At 38.3% G+C, this 22,312-nt stretch overlaps 2 protein-coding genes across 3 annotated transcripts; both read right to left on the bottom strand.

Annotated features, from left to right (window-relative positions):
* Positions 1 to 9,464: 9,464 nt before the first annotated feature.
* LOC113783377 (protein phosphatase 1 regulatory inhibitor subunit PPP1R8 homolog) lies at positions 9,465 to 13,679 on the bottom strand. 2 transcript variants are annotated; one of them, XM_027329495.1, is made up of 3 exons: positions 13,344 to 13,679; positions 11,954 to 12,962; positions 9,465 to 10,509 (listed from the first exon to the last, which is right to left on the bottom strand). In XM_027329495.1, exons 2-3 carry the CDS (start codon positions 12,433 to 12,435, stop codon positions 9,699 to 9,701), a joined length of 1,293 nt encoding a protein of 430 aa, XP_027185296.1. In that variant the 5' UTR covers positions 12,436 to 12,962; positions 13,344 to 13,679; the 3' UTR covers positions 9,465 to 9,698. The 2 variants fall into 2 exon arrangements, with proteins under 2 accessions (XP_027185296.1, XP_027185295.1); XM_027329494.1 differs by lacking the exon at positions 13,344 to 13,679 and having other exon boundaries at positions 11,954 to 13,081.
* Positions 13,680 to 14,600: 921 nt separating this feature from the next.
* LOC113783501 (C2 and GRAM domain-containing protein At1g03370) lies at positions 14,601 to 22,158 on the bottom strand. Its single transcript, XM_027329650.1, has 9 exons — positions 21,020 to 22,158; positions 19,531 to 20,781; positions 19,028 to 19,210; positions 18,621 to 18,904; positions 18,397 to 18,513; positions 17,895 to 18,157; positions 15,894 to 16,107; positions 15,524 to 15,796; positions 14,601 to 15,417 (listed from the first exon to the last, which is right to left on the bottom strand). Exons 1-9 carry the CDS (start codon positions 21,366 to 21,368, stop codon positions 15,223 to 15,225), a joined length of 3,129 nt encoding a protein of 1,042 aa, XP_027185451.1. The 5' UTR covers positions 21,369 to 22,158; the 3' UTR covers positions 14,601 to 15,222.
* Positions 22,159 to 22,312: the final 154 nt, after the last annotated feature.

Below are 22,312 nucleotides of genomic sequence, written 5' to 3' on the forward strand. Positions count from 1 at the left end.
CCTAACACATGTACTACCCTACACCAAAAGGGAAGGGACCTAACCGTTATATGAAGAGCCAGAGGAAAGGTCCATCTAGATAGTTTTTTCATTTTTGTAGTGGCTCACTGTTTAAATTATTGTGGGAGTGTGAGATTTGAACTTCGGACTTACATTCATTAATTTAGAGAAAGATTTAAAATACTTTCTCAGGATTAACTTATCTTTGACAAATTAATTACCTAATAATAAATCAATTCGGATAGTTTTGTATTATTCGTTGTTAATAAGAGTTTAGGATACTAGCTAGGTTACATTCACTATTTATCAGGGTGATACACTTTTATTGTGGAATATAATCGATTTATGACTCGTGAAACTTTAAAAAGAATGTTGTATATGTAAAGCTACAATCAAATCGCAATACAACTAAATGAGGAAAGTATATATTTAAAATGTAAGCAGTAAAGTAAATATGTACATGGCATGATAATTTTGATAGTACGTATAAGTTAAATGCACCAGCAAGTGTTCATCCTAAAAAAACTCGTAGCTTAATTGGTCAAATAATGCTTGTTGAAATTGCGTTTCATTTTAGAATCATGGAAAAGCTTAAAACATTCCGAATCATCTCATGGCTTATCTATCAATTTTGTCTCTCCAACGACTCAACAAGCTTGCCAACTTTCAGGTCCCAACTCATCGATAATGCAAATGTTTAATCATGATGCTCGACATTAAGCATGCAGCTCCACGCTAGTACGCTTTCCGGAAAAATAAAAATCTTTATTTTCTTCAAGGATCAATTTTCTCTGCTCTAATTCCTCATCCGCTGAATAGCTTTATCCGTTCAACTTTTTTGGTATTGTCTAATAATTCGAGGCATGGCACGATACAGATAAGAGACTTGATGAACTGACGTAAAAGACTTTGCAAAACTATTTGGTTGTTCGCAATACAAAATTGATGGAATAGAATAAAACTAAGCTATATTTCCTAATTCTTTTAGTTTCTTGCTTTGGTGTTCTATTCGTTTAATTTTCATATTAGTTTAGGAAAATTTCAAGTCTATTCCAAGCAAGTTTCGGTTTGCAATTGTGTTTGTTTAGGGAATTCTACAATCTATATATACTACTACTCGATCTAATGCATTATTTTTTGGAGAGTTGAATTGAGTCTTGAAAAGTTAAGGGAAATGTGAGAATCCGTAAATTTTTTTCCCATTTTCTAGGTTTTATTCGGGTTACTGGCATGTTTTCTGCATTTTCTTTATTCAAAAAGTTTCTGATAATTTTTATGAGTAAATATAGTTTTTAGGTGAGTTTTCTAGTATCGGGTAGGTTTTGAGAAATTAAGAGTATATATCGGACGTGGGACCCGCTAGGGCGAAAAGTTCGGAAAAATTCGGCCAACTAGGTTAAGTTTCGGATACTGGGTTTAAATTATCGGGTGCTAAGAGATAATTAGAGGTTACCCAAGTGGATTGGTGTGAGAGGAAACAAAGTGATAGAGATGCATTTAAAGAAGTGACAAGTGTCACTTGGAGATTGGGTTTACCTTTTGACTACTATTTCTTGTTTTACCATTTGACTAAATAAACCAAAAATTACCAAAAATCATCTTCATTCTTAGCTATTGTGGCCGGCTCTCTCTCTCTAAGCAAAAGAAAGAAAACCTCTCCAAATTCTTGATTCACTCTTGCTCAAATCCAACAACTCAACCATTTAATCTTGCTTTTGTTCCATAGAAAACCTTAAGTGAGTGATTGTGAGGTGTTTAGTGGAGTTGTTTGGAAGGCCAAGGTGATTAGTTGCTCCCTCTCTTGTGTTACTAAGGTGAGTGGTGAAGGAATCTCTCTCCTCCATCTAAGGATATTTAATTCATGGTTGGTGGTAGTTTAAGATGTAATTTTATGGATTATATCTTGATTTTGGTTGAATTGGTGAAGTTTTATAATTATTGGTGATTTTTCTGTTTTCCTATGATTATTATTATGTGGTCATGTATGATGATTGGAAATAATATTGAAGGAAGCTAGAAGGTGGAAAAAGTGGTTAATTGCAAGAAATTTCTGTTTTGGAAGTGGTTTGGAAAGCTAGGGTTTCATGTTCTTACATTCTGCCCGGTACAGTACCTCATAGTTAGAGGCCGAATTGGCCTTGGGTTAAAACATGAAAGTTGTAGAGAATGATATTTTAGAAATGTCTACAAAATTTCAGGTCAATCGGAGCAACGTAACTTGAGAAAAAACTGAAATACCCCTGCTGCCCTGTTTCTACCCGAATTTGATAATTGCGTCTGTAATTGGTTATTTTGGTTGGGAATGCTTCTGATTTGGTTGTTGGTGCCTTCTGATGAATTGTATCCGTGTATCTTAGCTTTCGGATGGCTTTGGAATCACTTGATTTGGACTTAGGTAGCCTGACTTATGATGTTTGAATCAGAATGCAGTTTGTGAACCTGTTTTTGCGGTTCTGGTTTAGTATCTTGCATTTTTGACCTAGTTACTCTCGAAACTGGGCAGAGTAGCCTTCTTCAACATTGTAGCCCTATCTCTTAGCTTCGAAACGGTGTATCTTGTACCTCCATCTGATAATCGTAGTGCCAATGGTACCAAAACCGCAAAATGATGTCAAAAACTATTTTTCTGGTTTAGAGCTTAACTTTCATTTCTGGACTTTTCCCTAGCTTGAATTGTACTCATACTACTTGGAGCTTACTGAACGGCTATTGAATGAACTTATTTTGTATGTGACTTTGGGAGTGATTGATGGCTGGAAAAGTAAGAAATTTAGGGGAAGTGCTGTCCAATTTTCTAGGCCGTTTGGTTCCTTTAAGTTTGAATTGCCTTTTGGTAGAAATGAAGGGCTCTTAGGTTGTTTGAGTTAGGTCTTCATGTTACCTTTTCGTTCCCAAAAATTATGTTTTTGCACCCTTGCATTAGACTTATTTGGCGAGGCATACGACTGGTAGTCGAGCCTCACATGTGCGTTCTGTATACTTGATTTTGGAAGTGGAACCTTCAATTGTTCTCATTTGGTTCTTTTAGGGTTTCTTGGCGATTAAAGCTAGTTTGAAGTGAAAATTTTTGAAGCATCCGTACTTGAACTGGTGAGTGTACCACTCCCCTTACTTGTTGTTTAACTCGATTTCTATACATGCAATCTGTGATATGAACGACTGCATTATCTATTTATTTTGTTGGAGGCGAGGGTGTACTTTATCACACTCGTTCTCTTGTCTGTTCATATGCCAATTTTTGGTGTGAATCTGAATCTGTTATCTGTATCTGTTCTGCCGTCGTTTGGAAGATAGTATCCAACGACCTTTCTGTGACCTCTGAGCTTAACACCTATGGCTAGTTACTCGAGTCGGGCCGGCAAGGGCCTGGTCGATTAGATAACGAACCACGGTAGTCTGTTTTGGGATCTTTGGGTATTGAGACCCTTGATTCCGATATACTGGAGTATTACCATTTCTGAACTGATTGGATTTCGGGCCCGGTGGGGGTATGTGAGGTGGAAGGAATCGAAGAAAGTGGAGTCTACGGTATTGGTTACTTCTGTAACATTGACGGAGTGTCAACTGTTATTTCGATCAAATTTCGGTAAAGCAAATGAGAATTCGGCTCCTGAGAGCCACCCTTATCCTTTCTGTCTATGGTGTTTGTTCACTTCTTTATTTGATGCACATATGTGATTAATTGAATATGAAGTTCCATGTTTCTTATTTGCTACTCCCTCCGTCCCATTAGAAGTGTCATGCTTTCCTTTTTAGTCCGTCCCAAAATTAGTGTCACTTACCAATAATGGTAATAAAAACTTTCACCGATTTCCACTGATACCCTTAAATCTTACAACAAGATTCTTATATTTTAGTGGGCCCCAAAGTTCACTTGTGAAATAGAGAATTTTCATGTGATGGTATGTGAGTGTCACGTTAGAACCAGCAGGATTCGTGCATTGCACTTTCTCCAAAAGGGCTTGAAAATATATCATATGAATGGGTCCCACAATCATATCACTACTCTATCCTACCATCAATGGAGCAACACGTCAGGCTGCATAGCTAATTCAACCGGGGCATTCTTGGAACATAACCCATTACCTTTTGAAATCGGAGCACTGTTGAAAAAATGTGGGATTCCCAAAGCACGACAGATTCATTGGGACAGAGGGAGTATTATTTTGGTACCCCATTGAACGTAAACTCACCCCTTCCCGTTATCTTTGTTTTTCCTTACAGGGAACCACTTTTGGGGCTAAGATGTTTTGACGCACGAGTCGAGCTAGTTTTATTATATTTTTGTAAAGCTCCTCGATAGTTGAAAACCCTAAATGTATTTTGATCTAATTATCTTCTTTTGTTCCGAAAATTACAAACGTATGTGTATAAAACTATTTACCCTGTTCATGTATCCTATTTGGATTGGAAATGTTTTTCCGAGTTATATGGTCATATCTGTATTCGTTGGGCTCCTGGCGGGGTGGTGATGTGGCAACCACTATTCATTTTTGGTGTTGATTTTCGTTTTGCCATTTGGCGACTTTGAATCGTTTGAGAGCGCTATTACCTTCCTGAACGTTTTCGATTTCTTTTAACGGCTCAACTGAGTCCTGGCGAGAGTTGGGCAGGCGGCCCGCCGAACCCTTTGGTTCGCCTTAGGGGGAGGTGGGGCTGTCACAGGAAAGCTTTTGAGTATTGTTAGTGTGAGTTGTTGTTAGCGAAAGTTTACATCTTGATATTATTATTGTTGAGTTTTGAATTAATAAAATTATTGAACATTTATTATGTGTTTATTATTTTCCTCTTTCCATATATTTTTATATGTGTAAAAAGTTGCTTTCACTGTGCATGATTTTTTTGTTGGTCAACAAGTGGTATCAAAACCCTAGGTTTTGATCTTGCAGCTTATTCATGAAATTAAAATATGGATCCATGTTATTTACAATGTTATGCTGTTTTTTTCTTCGATGGTAAAAATGAATTTGAGATTTGAAGTTGAATGATGAAAATATTTTTTCAAATTGTTTGAATTTGGGATATTGCCCAAAAGGGGTTCACAGAACCTACACAAGGCGTGGAATTATTGAGCACTGCAATTAAAGAGCGTTAGAGAGAAATAGATATTTGAATCGCAAGACATCACTATGTCAGTATAAAAGTCCAGTTATGTACAATCAAAAAATTCATATGTGCAAAAATAGCAAGGGAGGCTTGTAAAATTTTGATGATTTCTTATTGTGGTCATGGTAGAGAAGAAATTTGTGATGAAAAAAGAAAAAAAAAAATTGAATGAGACAAAGAAAGAAAAAATTGTAAAAGCCCTGGGTGCACATGAAGATGAAAAATTTATGATTCAAAAAAGAAATTTCACAAGTGGTTGAGAGAAAAAAAAGAAATCATTAGTGAAATTAATGATGTGATTGAAGATTGTGATGAGATAGAAATTCTTGATTTTATAGGAGTTGATAATGTATTTGACGAAGAAAATCCAATAGTTGAAATCAATTGTGGAGTGGATAAATTATTTGAAAATTATGGTTCAACTAAAATTGATGCAATTTTTAGTGTGAAAAATTAAAGAAAAAAAAATATGGTTATGTTGAAAACTTTATTGGTGAAAATTATGATTTTGTGGTGTTGGGAGATTTTCTTGATGATGTAGGGATGAATTAAATAATGGGTCATTTAATCAGGAATAGGTGAACATGTTTGAGTTTTTTGACCGAAGTAATCAAGTCAAGAAATTATTTAAAAGTACAAATTCCATGCATTACCACACGTGAAATTGAAATTGAAAAACAATTGCAAGTTGGTGTTTCACATCGTTCATATAGTGACTGAATTATTCATGGAGACTCAAGTTCGAGATGGTATTGGAAGTGACTATAATGGAAAGTTTAATTTAGGGGAGACAATGATGGAATTAAACTAAATTATATTTTCTAATTCTGTTAGTTTTTTGTTTGTTTAATTTCCGTATTAGTTTAGGGAAATCTTAAGCCAGTTCCAAGTAAGTTTTGATTTACAATTGTGTTTGTTTTTGAAGTTCTATAATCTACAATCTAGTACATTTTGTTCCTTAGAAAGTTGAATTGAATTTTAAAAAGTTGAATTGAGGGAAAACCTCTAATAAGTATTGTTATTGTGAGTTGTCGTTAGTGAAAGGCCACAATTTGATATTGTTATTGTTGAGTTTTGAATTAATAAAATTACAGAGTATTTGTTGTGTGTTTACCTACCAGAGGATTTTTGTTGAGGCTGTTGGACTTCTTTCTGACTGAAAGCTTTCGTGTTCACCGCTGAGCCAGTCAACTAGCTTTTCGTCTCACTTACCTCGCATCCATAAAATATTACTACAAAATAGTTTACCCTCTCCGATAGAAGAATACTTTAACGTTGTGATACTCATTGAAGTCTGATCAGTTACATCTCTGTAAGGATTAAAAATTCAGATTATTGCCAAAAAAAAAAAAAAACGACAACAGTCTTCGCTCGAGTGCCAAAGACATTTGCAAAGGGTCACCATTTTTTTAATGTGTTTCCAATGAGTTTCGATTACTTGTTTTATATTTTATATAAAAGGCTTGAAGTACGTAGTATGCCACAAGAGCAGGGGAACGTTTAAAATTCATCTAATTGGAGAAGCTCAAATTGGAAAATCAAAAGTGAAAAGAACAAGATTTTTGACCGGGGGGTTTTTTTTTTTTTTTTTGTAATTAAGCAATTCGAGAACATTTTATTGCTTTGTATGTGGAAGTTGGAAAGTGTAAAGCTAAAAACTACCCGCCACCTTTGAAGTAGTAACATTTTATTTTTGAGGTTATTATTATTGTTAGTTTTCTGAGTAATTGTCGTCAGTTAAAAGTAAAACATCAACCAGAGGTGAAGTAGTAATTATTTGGGAATAGACCAGAGAGAGGTGTTGGATGGCATTTTATAATTTTACTTGTGGTGGGAAGGTTAAACTTATTGGTGGATGAGCATTCTTTGTAACTTGTTGGTTCTTATAATTAAGCTCAATCGGACTTGGAGCTTCCGCCGGCCGGTCTCATCATGTTTGAGAGGGTGACTTTTTAGGACGTTGAGTTTTTTGTGCATAATAATAATTATTGGGTTTCACTTTAATCTTAGAGGTTATTTTGCAAAACAATGCTGAGGCGTTTCCAAAATTCTGCTTTAAAAATAGGAATAAATTCAACCAAGGCATCAAGTCCAGAAATGGTACTGCTGCTTGGCTCACGCAAAAGACATGTATGGTTACAGACAGACTACAGAGAGGAGAGGAAAAGAATAGTAAGCACTACTTTTACCACAGAGAGGAAACTGAAACATATAAAATTGATTTTACCATGTAGATATTATCAGCCTGTATTGATTTCACGTTTCCATCTCTTCTTTTGCTGTCTGCATGGAGAGGGGGTATCAATAATATCATCTGATTAACCACGTACATTTGTCGTCCATCTAAATCTTCAATTAAAAGCATCAAACTAAGAGATTGGTTAATAAATTAACAAGTCTTCCTGCTTCATCTCAAAATCCAGTGCTGTTAATTTTCAAGAAAATCATGGATCCCATTTTACAGCTTGCTGAAGAAGAGGGAGATAGTGATGGTGATGACGATCTCAGCGATAGCGGCAGCAGGAGGAGGAGGTTTGGTAAATTCACCGACGCTGACCTTGACAAGCTCTTACTCGATCTTAATGAACTTGAGAAAGTAATGCCAGCATTCCCCGAAGGAGGAGGAGGAGGAGGAGGAGGCTCTACCAACTTTGTAGAATCCGTTTTAGCCATTAATGATCAGCTCAACCTTTACAACGCAAACATCAACGAGTCACTTCCTCCGCCTCAAACTCAGAGTTGTTTCGCCAGAACTAGCCAGGTTTTATTAGATGACTTCGATGCGTTTGAGACTACAATGCCGCCTGCAACTCCAACTTCCAGTACTACTCTTTGCACCCAACACGGGGTTACTGCAGCTAACCACTCCAGTACTTCAACAGCAACTACTACTACTAATTATGAGCAACAGGGTTTGGCCAGATATATTGAAGAGTCTCTAGCGATGATAGAGGAAATGGCTGATCATGAACATGATGATCATCAAGGAAGCGGTACCAAATCTTTTGCCCTGGGAAATTGCAATGATCCCTCTGAAAACGTGCACAGTGTTGCTGGAGGAGGTGGGAATGGGATAGGACCTTTTTCTGAACAAGCATACAATTATGGTAATGGAATCTGCGACGGCAATGGCCTTGGCCTAGAAGGGAATTATATCCATGGTGTCCCAAGCATCACATTCTTTGGGGGTCCTTCACCTTCAGTAAGATACTTCATTTGTTCCCAAAACAGCGACGGGGGTGGAACTGAAAAGGTCAAGGGTCGTCGGAAGAAGAGGAGATACAAAGGTGTAATCGAGACGCAGGAAGAGACTGCACGCAGGGCAGAGCGTACAAAGATCAAAAATAGAGAGGCAGCGGCAAAAGCACACGAAAAGAAACAGGTCATTTTTATCTCCCCGTCTCGCTCATGATTTTCCTCTTTCTTTAATGTTGCCAAATTCCTGATTTCCTTACATTTTGAGGCGATACCAATTGAAACAATTCATGCAGCATATTTCGGTTTAAGCACCTTTGTTGCCGAAGCTAAATAAATTGCAGGAACACTTCTTTCAGGATCAAGCCACAAAACCAGTCTTAACTGCGTTTTTCATATTAATCTGGAAATTTGTTTGACAGGTTTATGAAGCAAACTTGCAGAATCAGATTCTCAAGCTTCGCAAGAAAAATAAATTTTTGAAAAACATGACCATGGTAATATACAATCTACAGTTCTATTCCTTCCATGCTTCCATAGAAACTAAATAAACAAATCGATTCCTCTCCTTTTCGTCCAAACTGCGTTCTCCTTTTATAAGCACGTGAATTAATGCTGCTTTTCCATCCTCCCCAACCCGCCTCCTGCTTACAGTTTCTCCAAGGGCAAAAGAGGGCAGATGCAGATCCCCAGCTACTCAGGAGAACCATTTCAGGACCCGTATAAGTCCCCTACCCCCTCATCACTTGCCAGTGTACAGAGGGCAGAAGGAATTTAGAACCCACACTGCATACAGGCACGAGACTTCTAGCAGACACTACTTGCATGCTTCCATGTCAGCCGAAGAACCGCTACAACTAGGAAGAACAAGACTTTGGCAGACAAAAACATTCCCAGAATGAACACTTAATAGTTCGTCTGATTGAGTCCTTAGAACAGCTACATGCAATTTGATCAAGTAGGGTGAAGAAACTTTCAGATGAGAGAATTTAAATCCTCGCAGTCCAGAAAGAAACTACAGCATGCATTCATGGGCCACTAGTAAAACGCAGCACCGAAATGCTACGAAGGAACAATTACCCTAGCAACAATTAGGCAGAAACCGTGAGTACCAGGGCAATCAGTAGATCGCTAGCAGTAGAAAAACATTTATCTCAACTATGGGTTCAAAGGCTCTAATTAACTAAAAGCTTTAACAATTGATCAGTACAATTCCTTCAAATCATAAAGGTTCAAGTTAGAGGGAGAGATTAAAAATTTCAAGAAGTGCAATTTGGAAGCTCGGATGAGGATGCAAAACAAAGGATATTTAACAGCGAAGTACAACAAAAATGTCTCTTTACAGAAGGAAAAAAACCTCCTCATCAGCTAAAAAATTAAAAAACTTAGCCAAAAAGCTAGCCAAATAAATCATCATCAACCTCATTGTCAACCGCACTTAAGCTACTATCGAGCTCTCCACCAGAGGCAGCATCAGCTGTCCCTTCAATCTCACTGGCTGGAGATGCTTGCGTCTCACCAGATTTAGCGGAGGAAAATGCCCAAGACGAACCAACTTTACCGGAAAAGGATTCTCCAAAGAGATCATCATAAATCCCACTCCTTATAGGAGTTTTTACCTTGTCTAGAACTTGCTTAAGTTTTTCAGTTACGCCCACTTGGGAAACACCGACTTCTTTCGAGGAGGACTGTTCCTTGCCTTTGGGTATCACCGTAATTTGTACAAGGGATTCATATTTCCCAACAAGACTTCCTTCTTTAACACCCAGTGGACCAGGCTCCGTATCTACGTCAATTCCATCCGATACTCCAACTACTTCAACCAAATCTCCCCCTACTTGATCTCTAAAAGCCACTCTTGTTCTCCTAATCCTTTTAGCTGCCCTCTCATCTTTCCCCTGTAAGGAGCTATCAAAATCAGAAGATTTAGACTCATCTGGCTTGCCCAGCCCATACCGATTTAGAAATGTATTGTAAGCCACAACAGCTTCTTCATCTGAAGGATCAGGGGGTGGGGGTATATTAATATCTGAAGGATGTACTGGTGGAGGAAAAAGAGCTGCATTGTTCTTTCTCAATATATAAGTTCTCGTAGATGCTGCAAACCGTAAAGACTGCCCAACTTCAAGCTCAACAGGGGAATCTTTGGTTAACCGCTCATTTGCAACAAATGTGCCATGTGCAGATCCTAAATCAATCACGTATATGCTGCACAAAAAAATAACAATTGAGGGAAATACTCCAAAAGTTCACCTAGATGTCAGGTCAGCAATTGATGAAACTAACAGCGTCCTAAATGACTTAAGATATCCAAGAAAGTAGCAGTCACATATTTGGAGGACAGTAGAGCAAGTATATTGGCACACAACCCAAATGAGATTGAAATTTTTAAGTATAACACATAAATATCATGCTCTTGAACAATCTCCAGAGGGAACCCAGCCCCCCATGTTCATACATGATAGATACTAGCTTCATACACATCATACTTTGTTAGATTTGAGTTCAAACTATCCGGTGTCCAAGTGACACAGATACTAGGAAAACCATGGCCATAAGATATAAAATGAAAAGGAAGTAAAGCAAACCCTCCAACTATTAGCCATGCCTTTTAAATCTTGATTACCAGGAAGCAAAAACCAATAGAAGGCAGAGCAAGCAACAAACTGTGCTTGAGAGAGAGAATGAGAGATTTGCCGCTTTTGACACTTCAGAAGCTCCTAAAACGAGTTATAAAGGTGGAAGAGAGCCTTTAGCCCCTCTGACTGCAGAATCGAAGCATGCAGCCAACCACTGAAAGTGTGAAAGATGCAATCTTTGGCACCTCTCTTCTCAAAGATGTCAAATATGAATTTATGAGGACTCATCATTCTGCTAAATTGATACTAGCCTAGCCTAGAAGTTTCATGCTTTTCTGCTCAGACATTCAACTGTTTATATACTCTCTCCCAAGATGGGTTAAACTAGTCAAAATTTTGCACTTGACTTGTTCGTCTACATCAATGCCGCTGCTCCATAAATATTTGTCGGGTATGTCACATTTATAGTATCCTCCTTGAGTTGCATAATGACTACAAAAACCATTTCTGCTTTCTTTCGGAATTGCACTGATCATTCTATTCAGCATTTCAGTTCCACAATTACCTTAGAAAAGCAGTAGATTTTGGAAACTCATATGCTTTCCACATATGCAGAATCCTCAGAAGTTACTCCTTATCATTGTAGGGTAGGTCCTTTAATTCTTAAAAAGTCAAGTGAGAATATAGTGCAAGTGGAGCCCTTCAAGGTTTTGTGGCAATAGTGCCAGCTGTGGACAGAAAATTATTGTTGAACTAAGGGAAGCTTTTATTTTACCCTATCCTCTCCTTGCCCAATAGGGCTTCTCTTCAAATGGTTGATTCAGGTTAGCAAAAACAAAATAACTAGCCTCACATTGGCCATCTTTAATGGACAGAAAACAGGCACGCACATTGAAACAGTTCAACCATCATCTCATTGTGAGGATCCACAGAAAGTAAGGACACTGTGCTCCTCACTTTCTTTGGTTTAAGATATATTAAAACATTATATTTTCATCTAATTCATGATAAAACCATGAAATTGAATCAAATTCAAATGATCCATAACAATGTGAAGGTGGTTGGTTATGTACCTTGCATTCTTGTGAGGAATGACAGCAGCATGCTGCCGTGAGACAGACTGGTGGTCAAGCACAAAGTCACAAGTTTGAAATTGCCGTCCAAATATGTGCCTCCGCTTATCCAAATGGATGTTATCAAGAACCTCGCCATCCTTGATGACTTCAAGATAATAAAAACCAGGACAAGGTTCAATTGCCCAATCAGGGGGCTGCCAAGTTGATTGGCCCCCTCCAACCTGAGTCACTGGCTGAGTTGGGGGAACAGGGGGTACAGGTTGTGCAACATCCGGCAGTAGAGGCTTCTGGGAGCCAGGGTTTTGGTTATGGAACTGGCTTAGGTGGTGCTGAGAGTTGGAAGCAGAAGGGCTGGCAAGTGGTTTATTGGAAGGCTGTGTGGGTGATTTAGCATTGGCAGAAGAATTACTCACACTGACAGAAAATGGTTCCGAAGTTTGAGCCTTCTTGAAGCGATCAAGACCAGCTCTCCCATACATTTTCTTGAAGAATTGTAATCGTTGTTCGTTCTTGCACAGAGTTTCTTAAGAAATAGTACACTTCAATCAGATATTAGGTAAATGGTAGCGCTCCAGCATCCTCAACTAACACACACACACACACACACACACACACAGAACTTCAAACAGATGTTGAAGTCTACAGGCGCTTCACTTGACTCGGATAAAGCTTCCAGACAAAACCTACTAGTTCAGAAAAACCATATTAAGACTGTAAATCTACAGAAAGAATCTCGATAGTGCTAAGGTAGTCGGCAATGAACAAATTACAGATGAGATTTACGCCCGGCCCCCCACCCCCACCCCAACCACCAAAACTTCCATGGACTGAAAGCGGAAAACAGACGCAAAGACTGAGGGCATACACTAGCAGAGAGTAAGCAACAAAATCAAGACCTATGGAGCAAATCGATCGCCTGCACAAACTGCAGGTTGCTAGCAGCAAACAAACAGAAGAAACAAATGCCACCTGGAAAAGCTTTGAAATCTTTACCGCCTAATACCACCTGCACTAACAGCAAAAATACCAAAAACAGCGATAAGGTTAAAACTTTGATATTAGGGGTGCTCGATTTCTTTCTTTTTTTTTTGGCATTTATTCTTTCTGGTAGCATATGGGAATCAGAAAGCCACCCCACCACCCCCCCCCCCCCCTTTTCAACCCAAAAAAAAAAAAAACCAAAAATTACGTATAAGTTAATCCCAAAAATTAAGCATAAAGCTTTATATGTGTATTTAAGATGATGATCTTAAATACACATATAAAAAAAAAAGGATGATGATCTTCAAACTGAATACCGGAAATCATGAAGCAACTAAGTAAGACCATGTAAAGATGCCCTCTTTCCCCCAGCCCCCGGGAAAAGTGAGTAGATTGAAAGATTTACCTTACTGCCTCTCTTTCAACATGAAGATGAAGAAGCAGAAGCAAGAGGCAAGCAGCCAGACGGACCCAACAAGATACCACCCAAAAAAAAAAAAAACTTGTAACAAAGCGCAGGAAGATTTTTGTTTAAAATTCTTTCTTCTTTTTTTTTTTTTGGTTAATTTAATATATTAATCGCATTGACAGACAGGTGGTGTGGTGGTGGGTTTATCACTTAGATTTGAGACATGAATGAAGGGAAGCGTGGGTGGACGACGACAACAGCAGACGTAGGCCGAGTCCGATGCGGATTGAAGATATAAAAGGAAGAGGATGACGGGGCTCGGCTTGCGTTTTGTTTGGGCCTCTAACTTAATGGGGAATGTATCCCTGTCTAGTCTTTTATGCCTTTTCGTTGTAAATATCATATACTGCATACTCATAGACAGAGTGCTATTTTTCACAGACTTCACCTGAGATTTTGTCTTCATAACATTCACCTTCTCCCAATGTTTATACAAATTATAGTGAACAATAATTACCCCACCAGCTATCTCTCATCACCATCTTTTGGACGGCAGCATATACTGGTATAGTAGCTATTGTGTGCATCATAATGATGTTTGTGTTATTTTCATATTCACTCTCTCTCTCTCTCTCTTTTTAATACTAGCATTCGTAAACTTCATCTTAATTATTTACATTACGCACCGTGGTAATCAAACCTGTATAGATGGGAGAGAGGCCATGCAGTTACAGTCAAATGTGATTCGATTCGGTTATCATACTTTTTACATTATTTGATGTACAATTATATACATTATACATCGTGGTAATCAAACTTGTATGGATGGAAGAGGGCCAGTGCAGTTATGGTCAAATGTGATTCGATTTGGTTGTCATACTTCTTACATTATTTGGTGTACAATTATATTATATTATCGTATTCGAAATAAAAGTGATGTATTTATACGCCTCAAATTTAAATGTGTATAATGATCGAATGAAACTGTACAAAACACAATTATACTGAATCCTTATCCTGCATGGGCTATGGAGAAGGAGAGAGCCATAAATAAGGAAAGGACTCAGAACCCAACGAGCCTTTGTATGAAACTCCATAACAACTACCCTCTATCAACTCGTAGTAGTAGTTGCAGTGGGAGCTAGCAATGGCAGTCGATGCAGTTTTATAAACTACATGAAGGAAGCCTTTCTAAATTATGCTTAAACTTTAGATGTCTATAACCATCGCTTGTACAGACAATGGGGCATTTAGTGTCATTAACAAAATGAAATGAACATTCGTACCTTAAATGGTCCACATCTACAATGAAAAATCAGACACTGATCAGAGGTGTCACACTCTGACTAAACCAAAGAATGGATATTTTGATACAATCACACTTGCATTATGTTACAATTCATACTCAGTGGTAACTGCTTGTTGTAAATCAGATCTCCCAACTCATATTTAAACAAATAATAATAATAAAGGTCGAGGATCTGCTTGAACTAAAAAATTTCCACCATGTCCAGAACCAACTAATACCTGGGTTCCAGCCCCCAGGGCCATTCCTTGAGTCAGTCCTCTCTTGAGAGTTGAGTCTATTTCACACTAAAAATATTTTCACCCAGAAACTAAATACCAACCGCAAGTCCTCCTTTTGAGTATGCTCTCCTATAGCTATACCCTGCCCATGAAGCAAGGGCTCTCCGGGAGCAAACATCTCCACGATGACCACCCGAGATATCAACTTAGCTCGGGTCTGATACGATTAGCAGCAAGTTTAAGCATACTGCGCTGAGAGAACTCAGTGGAAGGGAAGGCCTTCAGAAATATTTACTCCCCCTGGAAATAACACAAAATTGTTGCCGACAGGTTTCATACAAACATCCATCTATCTCCCTGTAACAAATTCCTTTTCAAGTACGCTGAACATCACCAGTAGCCGCTCCTGCAGATTCACAAGAATGTTCTTGGTGATCCTTTTCTGATGTCTTGTATACTTCAACCATGCTAATCCAAAATAAACTTGGACACTGCATCCCATGGATCTTGATGGTGCATCCTCAACCTGGTATCTCATGTGAAGCTGCAACATTACATTAACAGAGAGCTTTTTGAGCAATGAAGATAAAGAAACCCAAAGAAAGGTCACAACAGAACAAGCAGGCATCTTGGAGGTGCAGTGTTCTTACGTTGAAATAGTCACCAAGTGGAACTCCATGGAGGGTCATAACCTCTTCTATGACCCAACCATTTCTTTCCGAAAGACGAGATTTCTGCTGAGTGCTTGTCACTTCTCCTCTATAACGAGAAATGCGTTTATCAAACTTGTAGTAAAGTTGTCTTTGGTAGACATCAGGCTTTTCAGACTCCCAAGGGCTGTAAGAATAATTAAGACAACCAACCCTTTCCATGACTTTACGATCAAGATCATTACCACCAAATAGCTCCATGAAGAAACTCATCTGAAAATGACCAACACATGAATTTTTGTGATCCAGATGAGTGCATAATGTTTGAGAATTTAGAAGCGTCTTAAGCTAAAGGTGGAGATGTACTTACAGGAATAGAAAGAACAGAAGAATAAAGCAGAGACATGCTGACATCCTCAACACCCAAGAATGACCCACTCTCTTCAGCATGGAGGCTTTTGGATTCAGAATCTTCATCTGTTTCTTGAGACACTTGGAGATTTTTAGTCTCAGATTCTTCTTCAACAATTTGGACCTTCTGCTCAGGGCTCAGGGCTCTCGCCTTCCACAGAGCCATGATTGTCCTATTCGGCAGAAAATGCATAACTAGTTAAGCACATGTTTAATGTCAAAATCCATTTTCATCTCCCAACTAGGAAGTCAGACACCCAACGAACTGGATTCCAGGTTCTTACATTGAATGAGTAAAAAGTCAATCCACAATTAAATTTCCTTTTTGGAAAAAATGAAGCACATTTTTCCAGTCTGTCAAATCACCAAAGTCAATAATTTGTGCAAGCATACGAGAGGTGGCTTCTTATTGAAATAATGAAGCATCGCGAATAAATGCATTTTTTTCAAACATAATAGTTTGAAATATTAGACATCCAAAGATCAAACCCGTCAAAAGTCGTATATTTACATATGGACCAGCAAGGTATGAGCCAAATGAAACCAGAAAAAACAAACATTAGATGGGGATGGGGGGAGCAAAGATTCACATTACTTCAAGAACAGGTCAAGTGAAGATCAAGATGAGGGCATTTTCCGTAAAATCCAAAAACCATGGCAGCAAGGATTTGCGGTTTAAATTCTAAAAGATCCATGTGAGCTGAGAACATGATAAAGTTTCATGCTTTAAGAGGAGCTACAAGCAGACACATCCAAAAAACAAGATCAACAAGTGTCAGTTCAAATATCAGTCAGGACACCACAACTCGTACACACTCTTGGATACTAAATAATTAACACTGATAGTTTAGGATTCCATATGTATGGTGGACGCTCATTCTGTTGTAGTCCAATATTTGCTTGGCGCAACAATCAATAAGTAGATGAATGATAATTGCACATGTAAAAGATATAAGTATTCAACCAACAACCATCATGTATTACAGGGGGAACATAAAATTGCTTGGTGCACACGTGATTTCTTGGGATAAAATAAGGATGATCCCTTGACATTATATGGGGAACATAAAATTGCAATAAAACTCTGTATTATACAAAACAGTGCATTCACACTACAGAGCCAAATACCACATACAAGGACACATAAATTTATTACCAAATGCACCCATAGGTAAAAACAGTGAGCTCCTTGCTTTTAAATGCATGTTATTTAAAAACTTAATGCATTCTACTTTATCCAAGAAAACCAAGTCCACCAAGTTGACGAGTGTCCCATGATCATGTTCATGGATCTTGGTTAGCAGTTCATTCTCCAATACTTTGAGAATTAAGTCATCATATTAAAGATTGAGGCTGATATCTAGATGTAGCTGCTTTGAAAATAAGTCTCATTTTCAAAGAGAAAACTAAAATCAGCTACAAAAATCTCCCAAGTTTTGTACTATAGAAATTTTTAGAGAGAGATCCAAAATAATCTCGTAGTTGCTCAGAGGGTAGTCAACCAAATTGCAGGCAACATAATAACCTCACTAGAAATGGTCGGATCTATTTGGGAAGGTGATAAAATAAGTTATTCAGTTGGCCACTTAAAACTCTTTATCTTTGACACCCAAATAAACAGAATTGGAAATATATGGAAATCTTTGAATTGGACTGATACACCCATAAGTATGAGTGAAGGTCCTTTGGACGAAAATAGGAAGTTCCAAGGTATCTTAATGTCCATCAGGCCCAATATGAATGATTGCCTAAATATTGTAACAGAAATGCCTATCTCTCCCCGCACATGCCAGAAATGACATGATTCCGAAAGGAAGCATATAGAAATCAGAGAGTAAATTTGATAATGTGCTCAAAGGCATTGAGAAATCAATCAAAAAAATTTTAAAATGAATAAGCAAGAAAACAACACAACTAATAGTCACCGTCATTTCTTACTATATCTACTACTTGAAATTACCTGTTTGCAATATTGAATGACACGAATGAGTGAAAATGAAACTTCAGTCTCCCCGCCTCATCTTGTGTCTTTGCACCATGCCTTGCATCAAAGCCTCTGCCTGGCTTCAGCGTCATGATAACAATAGGACTACCCATTGAAGACAAAGTAGGAGCAACAACTTGAATGTCCTCTATGTCTTCCCAAAGGAAGAAAAACTTTGTCTTGTGTCCAAATAGGTCTGCATGGAACCCAATTATTCTAGCAGACAAAAATAGACGGCCCTACATTTGAACAATAAGATTGCAAGACATAAGATAATATCCAAAAAAAGTAATGAACATCAAAAGCATCATTTTTATGCCTGAACACCATGAAGGTGCTGATAAATAAAGTATGCATACCCTTAACGATCTTAAAAATGTGATATCACATTAACTATGAAAACTACACCAAATCATATATTTCCATTGCACAATAAAACCGGAAAGAGAAAGAAAGAAGAAAGAGACTGAAGAACTACCTGGAGGGGCATCTTGCGTTTCAAATGACAAGTGAAGTCATTGATGAGGAATTCTTCCGGTGGGAGGCCAAAAAGCTTTTGGAATGCTGAATTTGTTTGAGGTGACCGCAATCTTATCTAGAGAAGATTTGGTTTACAGCATCAGAATGGAATCAAAAAGACCATAAAATCTGATCCATTAAGTAAATTAATATTAAATAATGGAAGACCAAACAAAAAGTTACCTTCTTTCCCACTTCCTTTTCCATCTTAGATAAATAATCTTTGACAACATTGGTACCTCTTGTATTGTTCAAGAAAATTCTTAAATGCAACTTAGACTGGCATGCCTGAGCCAACTTCCCTTGGAGAGGAACCCAAACGTCAGACAAATCTGATATATTAGATTTCAGAAAATTGATTTCTGCGTGCCCAAGAGAGGTTGCTTCATCAAAAGGTCCATCAAAATCAAAAATTTCCACTTCCAGCACTGATGGAGGTTCATCCATGGCATCAAATTCAAATATTTCTGCAAGCAACCAGAGGTGCAACAACCAAGTTTAATCGAGTGAATATACAGCCATCAACATACCTACTGCTGATATGATGATTTAGACAGACATAAAAGCTACAGAGAAACAAACAACTATACCATTCCACAGAGGATCAGACTTCTGGAATTTGATTGAGCTCGTTCTCGTTTTCCCATTGCATGTAAAGACCACATATGGATCTGAATAACCACTTGAATCAACAGCTGCTAAATTGTTTCCCTCAATCAAGGCAACAGTTAATAACCAACCATCTCCTTGTGCTTTAATTCCATGATCACTGCCTGCAGTTAAAATTTGAGAAAGAAAATCTTGGCTTTAAAGAACATTAATGCAAAAATAATAATATGACCAGGACGTTGCAATGCAGCAGAAAAAGCTACAAGAGGTAGTACTCAACTGAGGAATTCCAGCAAGACAAAAGAAACAATGGAACATATAAAGAAGCTATAAAGCCAATAATTCTTCAGTACGTGCAAAGCCATTTGATGCTAAAGGCAAACCAGCTGCCAACTAGAAGTTGACAGATGGAGACCTCAAAAATTCCTTTACCAAATACTGCATACTTGTTGAATTTAATAGCAATTCTGGCGCACTGAATTACCTTTTCGCACCCTGGCCTGCATGAAGCGCGACATTAATTCCAGCACCCGTTTTCCTTGAAGAACTAATATTCCACAGACAACCAATTCACCAATAGAATCTGGTAAGTCTAATCCAACAAACTCAAGCCCCTGAATTGTTCCTGGCATGGCCAGAGAAATGTGCACAAAGACATATAACCCTACAAAAATAGTAGATATTACTGTGAAATTGGCAAAATACTCGACTGCCAGTTTCCAATCTGACTGTTGCTCCACCTTTAGAGATGCCAAAACCTGTTCCTTCTCAGTACTGACGTCTTTCATATCAACCGGCTTCACAGTTTGAGATAACAAATTCCCATATACCACAAAGCTATCTTTTATACCTTGTCTTGCCCCACTTTCAATCATACCTTTCATCATAGTGCTCTGCAAGAAATTCATTCGCCATGACACAACTAACCGAGAAGATTGTTCCCCTGATGGGAGCTCAGGCCCTGAAGTGATGCAATAAAGCACTTCTGCCCTAAAACAACTACCATATGGAGCATCTGGAGTGCTCACACTCGAGAAAACTGCAAAAGTATTGCCATCAGCTTTCAGATAAGTTTGATCTTCAGTGGCTCTCAAAGCCTTAATTAACTTAGTTGCAGCTTTAATATAGGAAACCGTCCTTGTAAGGTTTTCACCACCATTTTCAAACTTCCAAGGCCCTACCTGCAACTCTGTGGATCCCTGCATATCCGTCGCAGATTTGAAAAAGTTTGAATCTTGTGAAAAGAGTAAAGAGTTCAGCTCATGAGGTGCAATTGCATACATTTGGTCTAGAACTACTCCCCCAGGTAGGTTGCTTGGAATGTCGCCCCCTTGCTCTTTCACCTCCAAGCTTCTCATAAGTTCTTCAAAGCTGCTTGAGGAGGGCTGGTCATCAGACTTGTCTTCATCATCCGCCGAATTTGCACTTTCAAATGGCTCCAAGACGTCAGGAACTTTATTGGTGGCGGCAGATGCTGTATCCCCATTTTTGTTAAACATTTGAGCAATTCGACCAGCAAAAGTTTGGGCATGTGACCTTTCTTCCTTAGAAGGGGCAGGGGCAGCTTCTTCTAATCTCACTGGCGAAGGTGATCTCGGGGGACCATTAGCAGGCCTTGAGGGAGAACCCATTGTCATGTCAGCGTACTTCCTTGACAATGGGCCATTATCACCACCAGATTGCAAATCCACAAACGAATTGCTTTGCGATAAACATATTGTCAAAAGAATTTCACCTAGTCGAACACAACAACAGTGTCAGTACTATTGAAGTCCCGGTTGCAATTGGCAATGACACCAAACTTGCCAAAATGGAAACTTTTTAGCTTTTAACATTTGACAACTACCTCATCTTTGCAACGACAACAACAGCTATTGAAGACCAAAAATGCCAAATTGAGCACTAAAGCAAAACATAGGATCATAAGAAAGTCAGAAATAGTAGAAGCCCAGAAAGAAAAAGAGATTAGTTACCGCAGTCCTTGTTCTTGGCTTTCTTGTTCTTGGGCTGCAAGGTGTACCAAGCGGTGCCAAGGGAATTGTCTGGAGCATCGAAAACTCGAGAAATAGGGACTTTGATCTGCCCAACAAAGTCATCGTTGAAGTACTTATCTTCGTCCAACACAGATATGAGAAGTTCTTCCTTCAAGTCATCGACCCGGAAAGCAAATTCCTCACACCAGGATGGATTTAAACACTTCTTAACCACCTTGGTCTTGAACCTCTGCTTTCCCAACTGCAATTTCACGTACGGATCACTGAACCCATTTGGGTCCATTGGTGGTATATCCCTGGCTTCGATTACGCGCACCAAGAGCTTCATACTTGCCGACGAGAATCGAAATTCTCAATGCCGCCAATCCTTGTAGCTGAGTTCAACCAATACTAACTCAACCGACCAATTCTAATTGTATTCGCCGTTGAGCAAATTCTTACAATATCAAAAGATCAGAACTGTTTTTTTTTCCTTCTTCTTCTTATGTAGTATTATGTAGTAGCATACGTGAGATAGAGAGGTACAGCCAGCAGAAATGGGCTCTGATCAACAACCAAAAGTGGAGTCTCACATATTTGACATGGAAAAAGAAAGAAATTTTCGATAGTAGCAACTGACATATACTAGTAGCATATGCTTACTTATTTCGGAAAAAACCAAGAAACAGGGCTGGCAAAAGGAGAGGAAGCTGACATATTTTCATTTGCTGGAGTGAAGAAAAATTACATAACACATATGAATGCTGTTCAACTGAATGTGAATGTGAATGAGAATGAAGGAGGACAGGAAAGTGGAGGGACTAGTATACCTCAGGAAACCAAAAAAAAAAAAAAAAAAAAAAAAAGAACAAATAAACGGAACGCCGGAAGATGGGTAACCAAAAAGGGAATCAAAAATTTGGGATGTCAGAAAACAAGAAAAGGTTCCAGAAAAAGGGATTTACGTATGTATTGTTTGAACTTTGAATCAAATTCTTTATTTCCTCAAGAGGGGAAAAAAATGAAATTCTTTATTGGGTAAGGTTTGAAGAATGAATATAATGGGTAATTTTTCAGGAGAAAGCGGGAGGCCGGGCGAGAAGAAGAATGTGTAGAGTAACGAGATGAAAATGCTAGTGATGAATGAATGAATGATTATTGACCATGTAAAAATTTGCAGAGGAGTAGTACTTGTTGTTGAAATGTTGTTGTTACTCCTAATCCTAATTCACAAGAAGAAGAAGAAGAAGAAGAAGAAGAAGTCATATGGACTTTTCTAATTGTGGCCTTTTC

This window comes from Coffea eugenioides, chromosome 9 (genome assembly GCF_003713205.1).
Source record: "Coffea eugenioides isolate CCC68of chromosome 9, Ceug_1.0, whole genome shotgun sequence".
NCBI classification, from domain to species: domain Eukaryota; kingdom Viridiplantae; phylum Streptophyta; class Magnoliopsida; order Gentianales; family Rubiaceae; genus Coffea; species Coffea eugenioides.

What these genes read in the sequence shown, in the direction of transcription:
- LOC113783377 (XM_027329495.1), bottom strand. Translation starts at nt 12,435, where the DNA reads ATGTATGGGAGAGCTGGTCTTGATCGCTTCAAGAAGGCTCAAACTTCG. An exon ending in ATTCCTCACAAGAATGCAAG is followed by an intron (nt 10,510 to 11,953) that starts GTACATAACCAA and finishes TTTTTTGTGCAG; the next exon opens with CATATACGTGATTGATTTAG.
- LOC113783501 (XM_027329650.1), bottom strand. Translation starts at nt 21,368, where the DNA reads ATGAAGCTCTTGGTGCGCGTAATCGAAGCCAGGGATATACCACCAATG. An exon ending in AGCCAAGAACAAGGACTGCG is followed by an intron (nt 20,782 to 21,019) that starts GTAACTAATCTC and finishes GTGTTCGACTAG; the next exon opens with GTGAAATTCTTTTGACAATA. An exon ending in CTTCTGTTCTTTCTATTCCT is followed by an intron (nt 15,797 to 15,893) that starts GTAAGTACATCT and finishes GGTCATTTTCAG; the next exon opens with ATGAGTTTCTTCATGGAGCT.